This window comes from Alosa pseudoharengus, unplaced genomic scaffold, assembly GCF_046254945.1.
Source record: "Alosa pseudoharengus isolate Yale_2024_CS ecotype anadromous, Long Island Sound unplaced genomic scaffold, YU_APseudo_1.1 YU_APseudo_1.1_scf_11, whole genome shotgun sequence".
In the NCBI taxonomy this organism is placed as follows: Eukaryota; Metazoa; Chordata; class Actinopteri; order Clupeiformes; family Clupeidae; genus Alosa; species Alosa pseudoharengus.
Genome location: NW_027468576.1, coordinates 11,990,606 through 12,007,704, shown reverse-complemented (window position 1 = coordinate 12,007,704; position 17,099 = coordinate 11,990,606). Strand labels below are relative to the sequence as shown.

General features: G+C 43.2%; 1 protein-coding gene across 1 annotated transcript; it reads left to right on the top strand.

Annotated features, from left to right (window-relative positions):
• The first annotated feature begins 2,738 nt into the window (after window positions 1-2,738).
• dpt (dermatopontin) lies at window positions 2,739-13,158 on the top strand. The gene is made up of 4 exons (XM_076276430.1): window positions 2,739-3,285; window positions 12,100-12,225; window positions 12,325-12,432; window positions 12,566-13,158. Exons 1-4 carry the CDS (start codon window positions 2,906-2,908, stop codon window positions 12,630-12,632), a joined length of 681 nt encoding a protein of 226 aa, XP_076132545.1. The 5' UTR covers window positions 2,739-2,905; the 3' UTR covers window positions 12,633-13,158.
• Window positions 13,159-17,099: the final 3,941 nt, after the last annotated feature.

The window sequence follows — 17,099 nt, the reverse complement described above, 5'->3', positions numbered from 1 at the left end:
TGTGTCAGATTACAGCACATAGAATCAATGTAATTTAATTTAATTTGAGCTCCCCTTCATTTTTAAGCTCTACTAAAAGTGGCATGTCTTCAGCAGGTGCTCTGTAATGTGATTGGAATTGACCATTTCTTCCTCATTAACTGATTAAGTGTTACCCTGAGAGGATTCGTGGGCATAACCTGGCACATTGCCTGGGCATTTTGAAATTCCTCCTCCAGAATGACTTGTGGTTTTTTTTCTGTTCATGTTAGTAGGCACAGAGCAAGGCATCTTGGGTCAATTTCTGTTCTGCTTTTAGAATGTTAAATGGTTAAATTGTAAGTGCTGCTTTTAAATAAAGATTGCTTGCTAACTTGCTACTTATTTACTTAATTACTCATTCATTCATTCTATCACTCACTCACTTGCTCGCTCAGCCAATTACTCACTCACTCACTCACTCAGCCACCCACCCAAGGTTCAAGGTATAGGTTCAAGGTTCAAGGCTACCCAAGGTAGTCGCATAGCGATCTAATTACTCAAATGACTCCGAGGTGGTCTGGGGTGCATTTAACCACATATGTACCCTGATGCGTCCCTGTATTGTATAGTAACAGTGGTTTCACTCTTTCCACAACATAGGCAGTATAATGAAATCTAACCACAACTGGTCAGCCAGCACCAATACATTGGAGATGCATGACAGAAACAGGTTTAAATGGTAATGTGTGTCAGTCGTCCACTTATGATCCAATTGCCCAAGATGCATTTTAAAAACCAAGTGTGAACAGGGCCTTTGCTGCTGTCTTGGGTAGCTGCACTCTTAAAGCGAATGTGTTGAAAACTTGCGCTGGCCCTGATCTGGCCTAGACTCATGATCACTCTTGAGTTAGCCACTCTGAGGGGACCATTCTGTGGTTCTTAAATTCAGTGATGCGATTTCCCTGTTTGGTTTTGGACTTCCTTGACCAGTGGTGGTTTTTCGATGAGCCACTTTTATGGGACCACTGCGCTGCCACATAACTTTGAACTCCGCCGTCGGCCATAAACCTCAGAGCTCACCCGAGGGAGAATGGAAAACTCCATTATTGTCATTTCAAACCTAAGGGTGACCTTTGAGTCTCTCACACACACACTGCCCAGAGCCCAGTGGCCACCGGTACGCATACTGTAGCTCACACACCCACAGCGTCCAGGCCGTCACCTGGAGGCAGCCTGCGCAACCTTTGGAAAAGAACAAAGTGTCACCCGAGTCCAAAAAAAACGTAGTAGTGACTTAGTCGAGGTGTCGAAATCCTACTCAGCAATGCACTACACTCTTAATGTGGCAGGTTGCTCTTTCAGGACAAAGTTTACACAACTACTCATCCAATCATTGATAAGATCAGTTAATGTTTACACTAACGATGCGTATAACTCAAAGGCTTCTGCAGAAAAGTTTGTTTGTGAAAAGTTATGTTTGTCATTCCAACAGCATAAATACATTTAATCCTCCCAGTCCTTGTTCACTGACAAGATATTGATCTGGAGGCGCATATACAGATTTCCGTATTACATCGTAATACTCTATTCAGTGGAATAGAGAGACAGAGGAGAGTTTATGTGGTTTAATGGTTTCATCATGCACGTTTCATATGTAGTAGCCAACTCAGTACTCTACAATACTCAGGTGTCTCGTCTCTCTCACACACACACACACTCTCTCTCTCTCTCTCTCTCTCTCTCTCTCTCTCTCTCTCTCTCTCTCGCTCTCTCTCATTTGAACTGCCCTGCACTGCTGCCCTCTACAGTGTGTTGGTGTGGCTGTGGGGTGAGAGGTCATCAGGCTGTCAAGGCCTGCCAAGCCCTTTCCGATACTGAATGTTTGTTCTGCACTGAAACATTTCCTGGGAGGAACCTGGAGTGATTTAATTTGTTTGTTTGAGGGAGAGAGAGAGAAAGCGAGAGAGAGAGAGAGAGAGAGAGAGAGAGAAAGGGAGAGAGAAAGATAAAAAAGAGAGAGAGAATAAAATCAGGAGTAAAATTTGAGCTCTCATAATGGGAATGTTCTCTATTCATTTGTTTCACGCCTCAGACACTGAAACTAATTAGGAGTTGAGTTATCGTTGTTACATTTTGTTATTCACATGTGCTCTTGGGTTTGTTGAGCTATAAAAGGCCTGTGTTGCTACGTAATTTCATCCTAATGGAATCTGTCTCTGTTCAGTGACTTGTTTTGTGAGCCAGCCAGTAAATGGCGAATCCCTCAAAAAGATGACACAAGCTGACACAGACTCCATTTAAGATGTCCTTTGCAGCTTGGATGTAACACTGATGAACAACATTGTTCTACAAAAGAGAAGGCTACGCTGCAGCAGGATATATTCACATATGACTCATTTGTGTGGAAAGCCAGAATAATCAGTGATTTTTTTTTTTATTGTCAGAGAGACTGATGATAGCATTCTCCCTGAGCAGTGATTGGCCTCCGTCCTCCAGGTTTTCTCTCACACACACACACTGATGGCAACAGCACAGATGGCTTGCTTTGGTGCCTTTGTTGTCTTTTAGTCTAAACAAACATTGTGAAGTACCAAAACCGAAAGGCAAGCAAAGCCTTTCTAGATGTAAATATTCATTATATAAATATTCCTCTTGGTAATAGCCTTTTATTCATTTGTAATCCCTGGTAAACCTGTCAGGAGCTTCATCCCCCCAGTTTATGGGGAATGTGCCAGGCAAGTCTACTTTTCTATCCGGGAAGTGGGAGGGCTGGCGGGCGGGCAGGTCCTCCAGAAAGCAATAAAAACTCGGTTTCCTAACTGTACGTGTCTTTAAAGCTCCTAAAATTACACTCGTCTTTGGACTGTGATAGAGAACATCTGAAAACTTCCATCCTCGGCTGTGCCGCATCGCGCGTTAGTCCCCCAGCCAGACGCCGACTCTCATGCACACACACACACACACACACTCTCACACACACACTAGGCAGCCCTGCTCCAGGATGCATCCCGCTCTCCTGCCTCGCTCACTGCCCTTACAGCTGCTGGTGCTGACTGCCCTGGTCTATGTCCAGTCCTACCCTTACGACCAGTACCCTCACGACCAGCCCAACTACATCTACGACGAGCCATGGGTCAACCAGTTCCGGCAGGGCTTCAACTTCCAGTGCCCACACGGCGAGGCACTGGTGGCCATCCGCAGCTACTTCAGCGAGAAGGAAGGCATGGACCGGGTGTGGAGCTTCGAGTGCCAACGCACTCCCTATGGCCTCGGTGAGCCCACCGAGTGCTGGTGGGACGACATCAACCGCGCCGGGTTGGAATGGTAGGTGCCCTCATCCTCTGTGTATATGTGTGTGTGTGTGTGTGTGTGTGTGTGTGTGTGTGTGTGTGTGAGAGAGAGAGAGAGAGAGAGAGATAGAAAGAGTCCCTTTTTAATGAGTGTGTGCTGAAAGATGTGATGGCTGGCTAGAGTGAGCTGTAAACTGTCCATAAGATGCCCAGCAGTGGCATAATCTTGTCCCTGAGCATCTGGCTGGTGCCATTTCGGACTGTGAGATTGCAGATATTCCCAAGTCATCTGGTCTCACAGAAAATTAACCAAGAAAGTATGTGACACTATTTTCACAGAATTTTCAGAGCTAACAAACATGGTCGAGTGTCTCATATCATTGATGGATATGTGCATTTGTTTTAACAGGCTTAGTTAACCTTTTTGCAAACACCGCGATCTCCCGTTCGTTTTCTTGTGGGTGCGTGATCCAGGAAACTTACAGAAAACCAAAGATTGGTCGCACTCCAAAAAATTTATAAATTTTTTTATGATTTATGATTTATTTTATTAGCAACAGGAGTAAATGAACAAAAGTTTTGGCCTTATGGCCTTCGTCAGTGTGTCAGACTTAAATTTGGTTTAATCTACAAAACCCCACTGTAACCTGATTAAAATATCAGTTTCTTCCATATTCATGTGTGCAGCTTTATGGCCATTTAAGGCAATATAGCAGATGAGTATATTCAGTAAAAGAATCAACGCCAGGTTGTCTGCACAACTGTGTAATCACCCTCCACTTAGAATCCAGATCTCAGTCTCATTTCAGCTTTCTCTGGAAATTCAAAGGAAATGCATGTTTTTTTCACTGAAGTTAACCACTTACAAATGGGTCTTTAAATCTAGATAACTCCAAAGTTATTTTCAGCATCCATATCTCGGGTTTTATATACATTTTATGGTTTATGGTTTTTATCTATTCAAAAGTGACTTTAGACAGTATAAATGAAGATATTGTGATAAATGTACTGTACTCTAAAACATCTCAATGTAAAAAGATCCACAACAGTTTGCCAGAGAGTCAGTTTGATTCCAAATATGAATGAGACAATAGACAATATGCAATATGCAAAAGACAATAGACAATGTCAGTCACAAGCCAGAAAAAAAGATAGCTATGGTTAAACTGTCTTGGAGAGGCTGATGCGGGAGGTGGCTTCCCATCATCCAAGATCTACTGTAGTCACACTGCAATCTTTGTGGAGACACTGGAGTGCTCGGAAGACCCAGACAGACAGGAGTCATTTCAGTATGATTGCGCCAACAATGGAGGGGAACAATAAGGAATGTTTTTGTGTTTGCATGCTTTGCATACCTGGCATGCGCTTGTTGCCAGCCTTTGCATATAGATTTACATACACAATGGAATAGAGAATGGTCCAAGTGGCGACTTCTCACTTCTTGTCATTATGAGAAATGGACGTCTGATTGGTGTCATTCTGAAAGCAAATAGGGCAAGGACCAGCAGCTGTTCAGCATTAGAGTCTGAGTCATTTATTTATCGTGGACAGCTTAATATAGTTGATAAATAGAAACAGGCAGGGATGCGAGGCAGATGTGTTTGTGCCTGTTGCATTTGCGTCCAATTTACTGTCCAGTTCCACACTCTGGCTGCAGAGCGATGACCGCACATCCTCCCTCTCAATGCAAGAACATCGTGGCAAAGTGCAGCTGCTGCTTGTTACTCTCCAAATGACCATTAGAATGAGGCTGCGCACCGGCTGTGTGGCGCAGAAGGCCTGGACACAACCCACCTGTGGTCAGGCTGTTCTCAAGCTAACATGTTATTTCATCTTTATATGCTGGTAAAAATGTCAGAAGCCCTTAATTATAGCATTAGTGTTACGTGAATGCAATTAAATTGTGCAAAATGCTTTTGAACAAGAATGACAGTGACTGTGCCGGGGGGGGGGGGGGGGTTGTGTGTGTTTTTGTTTTGCTATTATTGAATGCATTCTTAAAGACATTGAACAATATTATAATTTCTGTAAAAGCAAATAGTGTTAATGCAGTGCAACAACTATGTCACACCTCAATATAAAAGTTGAATATCTCAAGATGCATTTCCAACATTTCCATCTTATGTTTCTGGAAAAGTGCAGGCATGGCAATTCACAGCCATATGCATTAGAGGGGTTAAAGCAGCACTAAAGATGATTTCCTCTCGGGGTCCCCCTACAGTTTAGAAGCGCAATAATAAACAAAGAGAAAGAGATTTCAGAATTCCTGTAGCATATAACAGCTCTTTTCCATTTCGATTTCGGAAAGGGGGGGGGTGGGGGTGCAGTGTTCCTACCCGAACACAAAAAGTTGCTAGGTTGGTAATCCCCTATGGAGGTTATGTCATGTTATGAGGTTGGTTGGTAATCGTCATGTTATGAGGTTATGTGCCATCAAAATGATTTTGAAAATGTTATGATATGGTAAAAGAAAACTCTTAAAGGAACCATATGTAAGATGGTGGCCAAAACTGGTACTGCAATCACTTTCAAATTACTGTAGAGCGGTGTATCCCCTCCTCCCCCTCCCCCCTGACTCGAGGTTGCCAACCCGGATGCCGAAACACTACTGACTTCGTGATTAGTAGATAGGTAGAGGGTGGCGCATCAGGCCAAAACACAACATGACATGACAAAACACAACATCAGTTGAGGGCTGCAAATTCACTTTTTAAATGACAATATCCTGGCCGGACTACTGTTGTCAGTGATATAAGTATTTGAAATAAACATGATTTCTTAATGTCTAGTGACTTATCAGGGCCATTTTATGATTAATTGAAATACAGTTCTTACATACGGTTCCTTTAAGGGTGCCTTTAAGAAAGACGTCGGAGAACAGATCTCCCCGTGTTTACCCAGACAGTCCATTAGCATGATCTCTCCTGGGTAAGTGAATGCTATTTTTCTCAACTAACAAAGATAGGCCAGAGCTGCATGTGTTAATGTATCAATACAGGTCTATGTATACACAACATCTGCATACTTCATGGCCATTAAAACAAGCTCTACATGCTTCCTGAGGTCAATGTGTTCTGCATGTGTTCTGGTTATCATGGGCTTACCACAGGCTTGTTTTGACCAATGACACACATGTACGCAAACCACGTAAAGGTCATTATTGTCATACAACACACGCCCCTAGGTCGCCTTGCTTCAGCTGACTTTGGTCTTGTTGCATGAACAATGACCAGGTGCATTGCTGGTTTGACCCAGGAACAATGACCAGGTGGGCTACTGCTCAGTGACCATATGTAGTAAATGTAGTAGTAAATGGTAAATGGATGCATTTATATAGCATTTTTCTACTCCTTCGAGCCCTCAAGGCGCTTTACAGAGTAATGCCTCACATTAACCCATTCACACACACATACATTCACACACACACACACTGATGGTGGAGGATACCATGCAAGGCACCAACCAGCACATCAGGAGCAGTTTGGGGTTCAGTGTCTTGCTCAAGGGCATTTGACGGGTTCTGATTACAGAACAACTCTTCCCCCTCCTGAGCCACCACCAGTACTGTCCTGCAATCCGCAAACAAGGTGTACTACACGGCTATAGGATCAATTAAACAGTAAACAGGTGTAGCATACTACATCAAGGTGTACTACACGACTATAGGAACAGTATATGTATATATACTTTTTTGATTCCATGAGGGAAATTTGGTCTCTGCATTTATCAGGGTCGGGGATCGAACTGGCAACCCTCCGGTTACAAGCCCGAAGCCCTAACCAGTAGGCCACGACTGCCCCAGTTAATCAATTAAACAGTAAACAGGTGTAGCATCCTACATCAAGGTGTACTACACGGCTATAGGATCAATTAAACAGTAAACAGGTGTAGCATACTTCATCGCTGCAGGAACTCTGAACTGGTGTACTACATCGCCACAGGAAGCTTACTGTAGTGTTACAGGAACAATTAAACAGGTGTAGCGTACTACAATGCTACAGGAAAAATTAAACAGGTGTAGCAACAGGCATAGACTTTGCCTCAAATCATTTGTATTTGTCATGTTCATTCATCAAGTAGATCCTTATCAAGTCACCTGCAAAATAAACATACCGGTATGTCTTCATTCAATATGTCTTCATTCAACATATCTTTAACATGATGAGTCAGTCATATGGTTGTGTGGAGTAGGGAAACAGTTGGTAAACAGAGAGCAACGTTTCTAATGGGGATGATGAATGTGCTCAAGGGTACTCTGGGAGTCGGATTGCAGCGCACATCATGACAGCTGCCTGCTCCTCACTGCGTATGAATGGCATGCCTGCCTACGCATGGAAACACCTACAAGTGAACGCGTGCTGGCTGATTTTGGATTGCAGACTGTGCGGCATGTGATCCCAGGGCCTGATGTCAACCCTTCTTACAATGAGTTCCAGTCTATGCAGTATGATCTTATTCAGACTACATGTAACTGAGTTTTATTAACTTGTTTTAGAAAACAACATCTGAAAAAAATAAACAAGCAAAAGCCTCAATCTGGCTCCCAGAAAGAAACAAAAAATGTGTCTCCCTAAAATATCCAGAGAGAAAAATATAGCAAAGAAACAAAAGAAAACCAAAACACACAGGATTGTCAAACAGACACGACAAAGCACCATTTCCTCTCAGTCTCATTATTAGACATCACACTGATTCCCTTGGCCAATGCATGCACTCTCAGGGGACAGCAGCCCTCACAGGCTTCCTAAGGGGTTAAAGCAAACTAAGAAACAGGCCCCTCTAATCAGAGGCTTGTTCACTCCTGCTGCAGAACAGCAGCATGGGACCACATAAGCTGTATTATTCAGCACAAAAAACGCCTCCCAATCCGCTTCCCAGGCTGGTCTTATGGGTTTATTCGACTTGTAAACTGCGGGGAGTCACGGCACTTTACTGCATCTCAAAGACCAAGAGGCGCCACAGAAAAGCGTCCCTCACAAAAGCGATATTTACAAAACCCACCTGAGGAGGCAGAGTGACTGGATGGGATTGTGATTAAATGTGTAGTTATAGTCTCTCGAAGCTTAGTAGTTTGTGTTTGACTACTACGCTACAGAAACCTTGCATAGTGTAGCACAATGTAGAGACGAAGAGCTCAGTAAATTCACTCTTTAAATAGAGTTACTAGCTGTTAACCAGCGGTTTGTCCGTTCGTATAAGTTTGTTACAAGTTATGCAATCTCATGTAGGCTGTAACATGTCTTGCGGCCTGGCTAAATGTATACTCCCAATGAAAGCCCAAATAGGGCACCAAAATTACCAGGGCAAGGGGCCCAGGCATGAACTTCCTCCTCGAAAAAAACACGACCGCTGAAGCCTATGTGGCTCTGCTAACTGGAACGACCCAAATTATTTGTGCCACAGAAACAGAACTCAAAGAGTTGCTGGAGTATCCGAGGCATTTGCCAGCTTCAGTCTGGCTCCCTCCGCTTTGTTCTTGGTCCATGTTCTGGTGGGGCCTTTATCCCGTATACTGGCGGTCTCTCAACGTTTCCACAAAACTTTCCATGTTTGGTCTGCGCTACAGGCCCATAAATGTCAGTGCCGTATCCTTTTTATTTGGAGGTGCACTCGTGTTTGGCTGGGTATTATGGTGAAAGCACCTCTTGCCCTGGGGAACCCTGATGTGGTTTGTCCTTACATGACCGTCAGTCTCCAGTGAAACGTGACCAACTCTCTCTCTCTCTCTCTCTCTCTCTCTCTCTCTCCCCCTCTGTTTATGAATTCACATCGTAACTCTCGAAACATTTATCAATCTTTTCCATGTTCCCGGATCAAAGCTGTCAGGAAGTGATGGAAAACAAAGCTAAGCTGGTGAAGCAGAGAACTGAGGAGTAAACTTCATGTCAGTCAGTGTCACGGTCAGCCCCTTCTCATTCACGTGCCGTCCTCTCCCTCCCCTGCGGCTTATTCCTCTTACTGGACAACAGACAGGGATAGCCAGAGAGAGAGAGGGAGGGAGAAAGAGAGAGAGATGGGGAGGAAATGAGAGAGAGAGAGAGTGCTTGGTTACGTTTCACTGATGATTGACATCTGAGAGAGAGTGGATAAACAGTTAGAATACTGTGAACTGTAGGTATCAGAATCAATATTTATTAGAAGACGTAGGTGTAATGTCTCTAATGAACTGGTGATCCTCAGAGCCTGTGTTTGTTAAAGTGGCACGCAGAAAGGGCTGGGCACCAGGTTAATTGGATACACCAACACTGCCCATCATGCAGTGGAAAATCTGCCCCTCCACCCGCCCTCCATAGAGGGTTTCCTTTGTGCACGTCTGCCCAGCCCAGATAACCCCCACCCCACCCAAGATTGCTTGGTTGATATGGCTGTATGCCTCCTGTTTGAATAGGAGAGGAGTTAACCAGTCTTGTTCCAGATGTCAGTTTACCAATGTATGAATGTGTGTTGTTCAAACACAGACTTGAGTCTTCTGTTTTTTAAACCACAAAAGATAAGAGTGCATCTTTGTACACTAACTTAAGAGATGTTTGTTTTGGTTCTCTTCTGAAGTGTGTGTAAACAAGTCACATCATTGTCATTGATTGCTTCACACACAACCCCATATGTTTCATTTGTTCACACTTCATTGCATGTGAACACACATGGCTACTTCCTGACGTCCCTGTACGATGGTGGACTTGTTTACCTCCGCACAAAGTGACTTGTTTACCTCCACACAAAGTGACTTGTTTACCTCCGCACAAAGTGACTTGTTTACCTCCACACAAAGTGACTTGTTTACCTCCGCACAAAGTGACTTGTTTACCTCCACACAAAGTGACTTGTTTACCTCCACTTAAAGTGTGAATGCTCTGGGTTGAACCCTTCCACACCCCACCCTGTTGATCAATGGCTGATACTCTTAAGGGTTCCCCCTCTCACTCTATCAATGCAGTCACTTTGATTTGCACTCAGGCAAAGAAAATGTCACTCCGCCGGGAGAGGCCTTGCCTCATTCCAATTGGCTGGGCTCCGTTGCCCAGGGTGCCTGTGTTGCCATGACAGTGCAGGGGCAACATGTGGCTGATGTCGCTCCGTGGCTCTGTTGTGATGACAACAGCCAGTATGGGCCATATACAGGTTGTTCTGTAAACAAACCCATGCTTACACAAAACCCGAGGACAACACTGGTGCTTCGGGTAACTCAACACCACCTGTGACTCCACACACACACACACACACACACACACACACACAGGCGCACACACACAGGCGAACACACACACACACACACACACACACACACGCACACACAGGCGCACACACACACACACACACACACAGGCGCACACACACACACACACACACACGCACACACACACACAGTAGTCCTTTAAACACTGTTTTCTTTGGCTGCTGCTATTTCAGATTTTCTCTGATTGAGCTTTGCTAACTCTGGCTGTGATGGATCAAAATCTCCAGAGCTTAAATCTCTGAACGAATCAGAAAGATCACGGCCTTGCATCAAGAAATCAGAAAGATCACGGCCTTGCATCAAGGCCCAAGTTTCCACCTCTGCACTAGGCTTGTATGTGATTAATTCTTCACTAATTACAGGGGAATAACTGACAGGAGCTTTCAGATGTGTACACACTGAAAGGTCACCCTAAGTTCCTCTCTGATATGAAAATTACATTATTTGTTGATTCCACAAAATATTAATCATTTTGGAGTGTGGAATAATTGTGAATTAGGATACAGATCATTTTCGTCATGGTGACAGTGCCAGAGACATTATGTGGACTTCAGTGGCTCCCAATGGGGTTGTTCTCCAACTGTCGACGTGTCAGATCGGTTCTTCTTCTCGCATTCCTGTTACCTGCTGTGCTTATGAGGACCCACGGGTATGTCTCATCTTCACTGAGACAGATGTGAAAACCAGCTAGACATTACAGTGGGATTCATGGTCTTCAAGGCATACAATTCAAGTTAGACTAAGGCCAAACCGACCTACAAACAAATTAAAGTGTGTGAACAGGGGGATGACAAGCACTGGCTCTATATATAATTTGACAGAAAAATGAGAATACATCCATTATGTGCTTAAATTACACAAGAATACATCCATTACGTGCCACAACCACTATGCTTCCAGAGGGGGTGTGGAAATGTTTTTGCAAAATTATATCTCTGAAAGGGGTCTTCACTCATGTCAGCAAAGCTGATGACATTTAGCTGCCTGTCTAAAAAATGTAAACTGTTTTATACAGCAGTAGCCATCATTGGCATGGTTTACATATATTTTCACCTGATCCTTAAATGCATACAGGACTATTGCCAATTGCAAAAAAAACAAAAAAACAAAGATTCATCTGGAAAACATTTGCCACTATAGACATTTTGTTCGATTTTCATTACATATTTATGTTATAAGCTTACATTTTCATTTGGGCGATGGTAGTGTAGGTTAAGGAGCAGTAGCCTGAAAAGTTGTGGGTTCAATTCCCGGCTTACACCATTGTGCCCTTAAGTAAGTTGCTCCGGGGACTTTGCCCCTTGTAATATAATTGACATTTGGATAAAAGTGTCTGCTAAATGGATAAATGTAATGTAAATGTACATTTTCAACAGTGTGATTCAATAACAAGTGTTATTCTTTCTTTGACATCTACTGATTCCTTCTTGTGCCTTATTCCAAATTAAAGGTCATATATACATTTCTACATAGCCTTTTGTGCTCTCAGTGCATCCCACCAATAACTTTGGTGTTATGGCAGATTGCCATGCCAGGTAAGCTACAAGAAAACCATTTGCGTCAAACCCATTTGACCTGCAACATGTGCTAACTTCCTTCTCTTGTGCTTCCCAGGACTTCCATGTGCACCAATAACGGGCTGGTGGCCGGTGTGCAGAGCCAATACTTTAGCGCGGTTCTGGACCGCGAGTGGCAATTCTATTGCTGCCGATACAGCCGCCGGTGCCCCTACTCCTGCTGGTAGGTCTGGGTCAGGTCATTCAAGGTCATTCTAATAACATCATGTGTCCCTCCACCTGTCAGCCTGTAATAAAGACTGTATATTGTATTCCTCTGTAGGAAGACCCAGGAGAATCCTAACTACTATCAAGAAGAATCTGACTTTGTCATCCCAAGCTATGGCTACTTTATCCGAGGGGCCAGCACTACTTTCAGTGGAGTGCTCAGGTTGGCTGATAGTAATGATTTCTGTCTTCTTGCTGCAGATTCCTGACATACAGTGCCTCTTTGTTTGCAGATGTTAAACAATGGCATTGACCGTAGCCATGGAGACAGTAACCTTCTTTCTGGTTTGTTTCAGGGATCGGCAGTGGAAGTACACCCTGTGCAGGATGACAGAGCATGACTGTCACTTTGAGAATTTTTAACTCACGCGAAAAAAAGTTGTGATTTTAATTATGGTGCTTCCACACACACATTTTTTTATACATTTTCACATTTGAACCACTATTATTCTTGTAAATGGAAAGTATCTGTAAAAACTAACTCTATTATATTGTTTGACTGACACTGTGTAATGTAGGCTAGTTGTGTCCTAGTGTGTTATCGTTTTGTTTCTTTATGATCTTAATCAATCTTTGTTGTTATTCACATTTAGATAGAAATACACAAACAATAATTATTCATAAAATATAACAACACACTCATGATGTCATGTCAGTTTAAAAACACTCAATATAAACACTTGTAATAAAACTAACTAGATGTACCGCAGAGCGGTACACAATATGACCGCCGCCCAGTCCAGCACATTTTTTCCACAAAAATAAATCACGCTGAAAGGCCTATATGATTCTAACTGTCTCACTAAATTGCATTATCCACACTCAATTCTCACTGGTATCTGCTAGACAACAAGTACCAAAACATGATTAGTTCATAGATTTCACATGTAAAATTCATTTTATACAACCCCACCCCCATCTTGCCTGTTCATAATTCTGAGAAATTCTTGAATTGTGTGCATGTGTGCGTGCACACGTTTATGTTTATGTGTGTGTGTGTGTGTGTGTGTGTGTGTGTCTGTGTGTGTGCGTGCTTGTGTGTTTGTCTGCATATGTGTGTTTGTGCATATGCATGCATGCGTACATATGTCTACTGTGTGAGTATGTGTCATACGTATGATTACAGTAAATGTATGTGTGTGCGTGTGTATCTGTTTATGCACATGTGTGCACATGGAATGGGTTAACATGACCCCTGGAGGCAAACATACGGAAAAAATTGGTCATCTTAGGCCCTACGGTTCTCAAGATATTCACAGAAAACTGTGTCTGCCCTACCCTCCTTTCGGGAGGTCCAGTGCAGCGGGGGGGCTACAGATCAAAACGCAAAACGACGGTTCCATGCTATCCATGTGGGGTTACATGCCCACCAAGTTTCGTGTACCCCGGTCTTTCAGTGTCCCGGGAATCCTTGTTGGTGTATGGTCACTAAATGTACACATAAATTATTTTATTGTAAGGCCCCCCATGAACGAAAGTACACAAAACTTGGCATGCATTCGGAGGGTGTCATAATGATCCTACACTTTTAATTTCGTGCAGTTTTGACCTTGTCAGCCAGAGATATTGTGATGAAAACACCTAATTTTTTGCTTTTTAATTGTTAACTAGGTGGCGCTATTCATGAAATAAGTGGTATGGGATGGGTTGACATGCCCCCTTAAGACCAAAAAAAAGGTGGACCTCCTAGGCCCTATAGTTCTCGAGATATTCACAGAAAACTGTCTCCGGCCACCTACAGGCCAGTTGGTGTATAGTAACATAAATTAATTTATTGTGTGGCCCCCCATGAACGGAATTCCACGAAACTTAGCGTGCATTCAGAGGGTGTCATAATGATCCTACACTTCCAATTTCGTGCAGTTTTGACTATGTTAGGTCACAGATACCTGCGATTACAACACCTCATTTTTACTTTTTTGTGTTTAACTAGGTGGCGCTATACATAAAATGAGTGGTTATGGAATGGGTTGACATGGCCCCTTGAGATCAACATACAAAAAAAACATGGTCCTCCTAAACCCTACGGTTCTCGAGATATTCACAGAGAACTGTGTCTGCCCTACCCTCCTTTCGGGGGGTCCAGTCCAGCGGGGGCGCTACAGATCAAAACGAAAAACGATGGTTCCATGCTATCCATGTGGGGTTACATGCCCACCAAGTTTCATGTACCCCGGTCTTTCAGTGTCCCGGGAATCCTTGACGGAAATTTGACCATGCGAAAAAGAAAAAAATAATCTGACTAAACCTATAACCTATATATATCGCTGTGCGGCGGTCATAATAAAATGATACTGACCTAAACAAACCTGCATCTGCCTGTTCTGAATCTCTCTCCTCCATGCTATTTCTCTGCAAATACTCGGAAATGTTCATTGTGACACACAAATCGAAACTCCCTTGCTGGGTTGTGCTAGCTCCAGGTAAACTAGATGTACCACAGAGCGGTACAAAATATGACCGCCGCCCAGTCCAGCACATTTTTTCCACAAAAAGAAATCACGCTGAAAGGCCTATATGATTCTAACTGTCTCACTAAATTGCATTATCCACACTCAATTCTCACTGGTATCTGCTAGACAACAAGTACCAAAACATGATTAGTTCATAGATTTCACATGTAAAATGAATTTTATACAACCCCACCTCCATCTTGCCTGTTCATAATTCTGAGAAATTCTTGATTGTTTGTGTTATGTTTATGTTATGTGTGTGGGTGTGCGTGTGTGTGAGTGTGTGTGTGTGTGTGTGCGTGGTTGTGTGTGTGCCTGCGTATGTGCCCGTACATATGTCTACTGTGTGAGTATGTGTCATACGTATGATTACTGTGAATGTATGTGTGTGTGTGTGTGTGTATCTGTTTGTGCACATGTGTGCACATGAAATGGGTTAACATGACCCCTGGAGGCAAACATACGGAAAAAAATGGTCATCCTAGGCCCTACAGTTCTCAAGATATTCACAGAGAACTGTAGCGAAAAATGACAGTTCCATGCTATCCATGTGGGGGTACATGCCCACCAAGTTTTGTGTACCCCACTTTTTCAGTGTCCCGGGAATCCTTGTTGGTGTACGTCACTAAATGTACACATAAATTATTTTATTGTAAGGCCCCCCATGAACGAAAGTACACAAAACTTGGCATGCATTCGGAGGTCATGATGATCCTACACTTTTAATTTCGTGCAGTTTTGACCTTGTCAGCCAGAGATATTGTGATGAAAACACCTAATTTTTTGCTTTTTAATTGTTAACTAGGTGGCGCTATTCATGAAATAAGTGGTATGGGATGGGTTGACATGCCCCCTTAAGACCAAAAAAAAGGTGGACCTCCTAGGCCCTACGGTTCTCGAGATATTCACAGAAAACTGTCTCCGGCCACCTACAGGCCAGTTGGTGTATAGTAACATAAATTAATTTATTGTGTGGCCCCCCATGAACGGAATTCCACAAAATTTGGCGTGCATACAGAGGGTGTCATAATGATCCTACACTTCCAATTTCGTGCAGTTTTGACTATGTTAGGTCACAGATACCTTCAATTACAACACCTCATTTTTACTTTTTTGTGTTTAACTAGGTGGCGCTATACATGAAATGAGTGGTTATGGAATGGGTTGACATGGCCCCTTGAGATAAACATACAAAAAAAAATGGTCCTCCTAAACCCTACGGTTTTCGAGATATTCACAGAAAACTGTGTCTGCCCTACCCTCCTTTCGGGGGGGTCCAGTCCAGCGGGGGGGCTACAGATCAAAATGAAAAACGATGGTTCCATGCTATCCATGTGGGGTTACATGCCCACCAAGTTTCGTGTACCCCGGTCTTTCAGTGTCCCGGGACTCATTGACGGAAATTTGGGCATGCGAAAAAGAAAAAAAAAAAAAATTCTGACTAAACCTATATGACCGCCGCTTCGCTGCGCAGCGGTCATAATAATATGTATTAATTATTATTATGTTTATATGCTCAAAAGCAATCAGCAAGTTCATTATCAGAGCGCAGACAGAATGGGCTGTTCGTGCATAAGTGGTGAAGTGCTAATCATTTCTTGAATGTCATTTTTTTTATTGTAAGTCACAAAGCTGAATCAATATAGATGAAGTTGAATCGCTTATATTTTCCTCTGAGAGGAGCACACTTCACTGTTTTGTTTTCCAGTAAAGTGACTTGACATAAATCACACTGTATCGCGCGGCCATTGCTTCCTAGCTCGAGACTCTTATCGCTACGGGGCAGTAATTACTGCTGTCTGCTGGCTGTGTTGTGTTGTGTGCATGGTGCGTGTCTCACTTACCCTGACCACACCAAGTCTGGGCTGTCAGAGACTAAACCCACACCAGTGTCATCCAGCAGCTTTAAAGACGGGCTGTGCCCTCAGAATATATAGCGGGTAGGAAATGGCCGTGTGTGGTATGCTATGGAAGCTTTTTAAATGGCATATCCAAAGACAATACTGGCCAGGCAGCAGTGACCAAAGGGGAAGCCCATCTGTGCTTTGTGTTTAAGTGGACTGGCTACACCTCAGTAGTGAGGGCAGACAGACATGGGTTCTGAAGGTCACTCTCTATGGTCAAGGTCATTCACTCATAGCATATAGGACTCAAAATAGAATAGAAAATGTATACAAATGTGCTTTGCCAAGGAAACTCTTAAGGCATGGGAATAAGTGTCAGGGAATGAGTATAGATGAATATAGAATAGTGTAGATAAATGTCCAGTCATACCTTGGAACTTTCCAGAAGCAATATGTTTACAGCCCTTAACACAGGCCCCAAAATATCCTCGATTCATAGAATGATAAAATCAGACACCAAAATATTTACACAT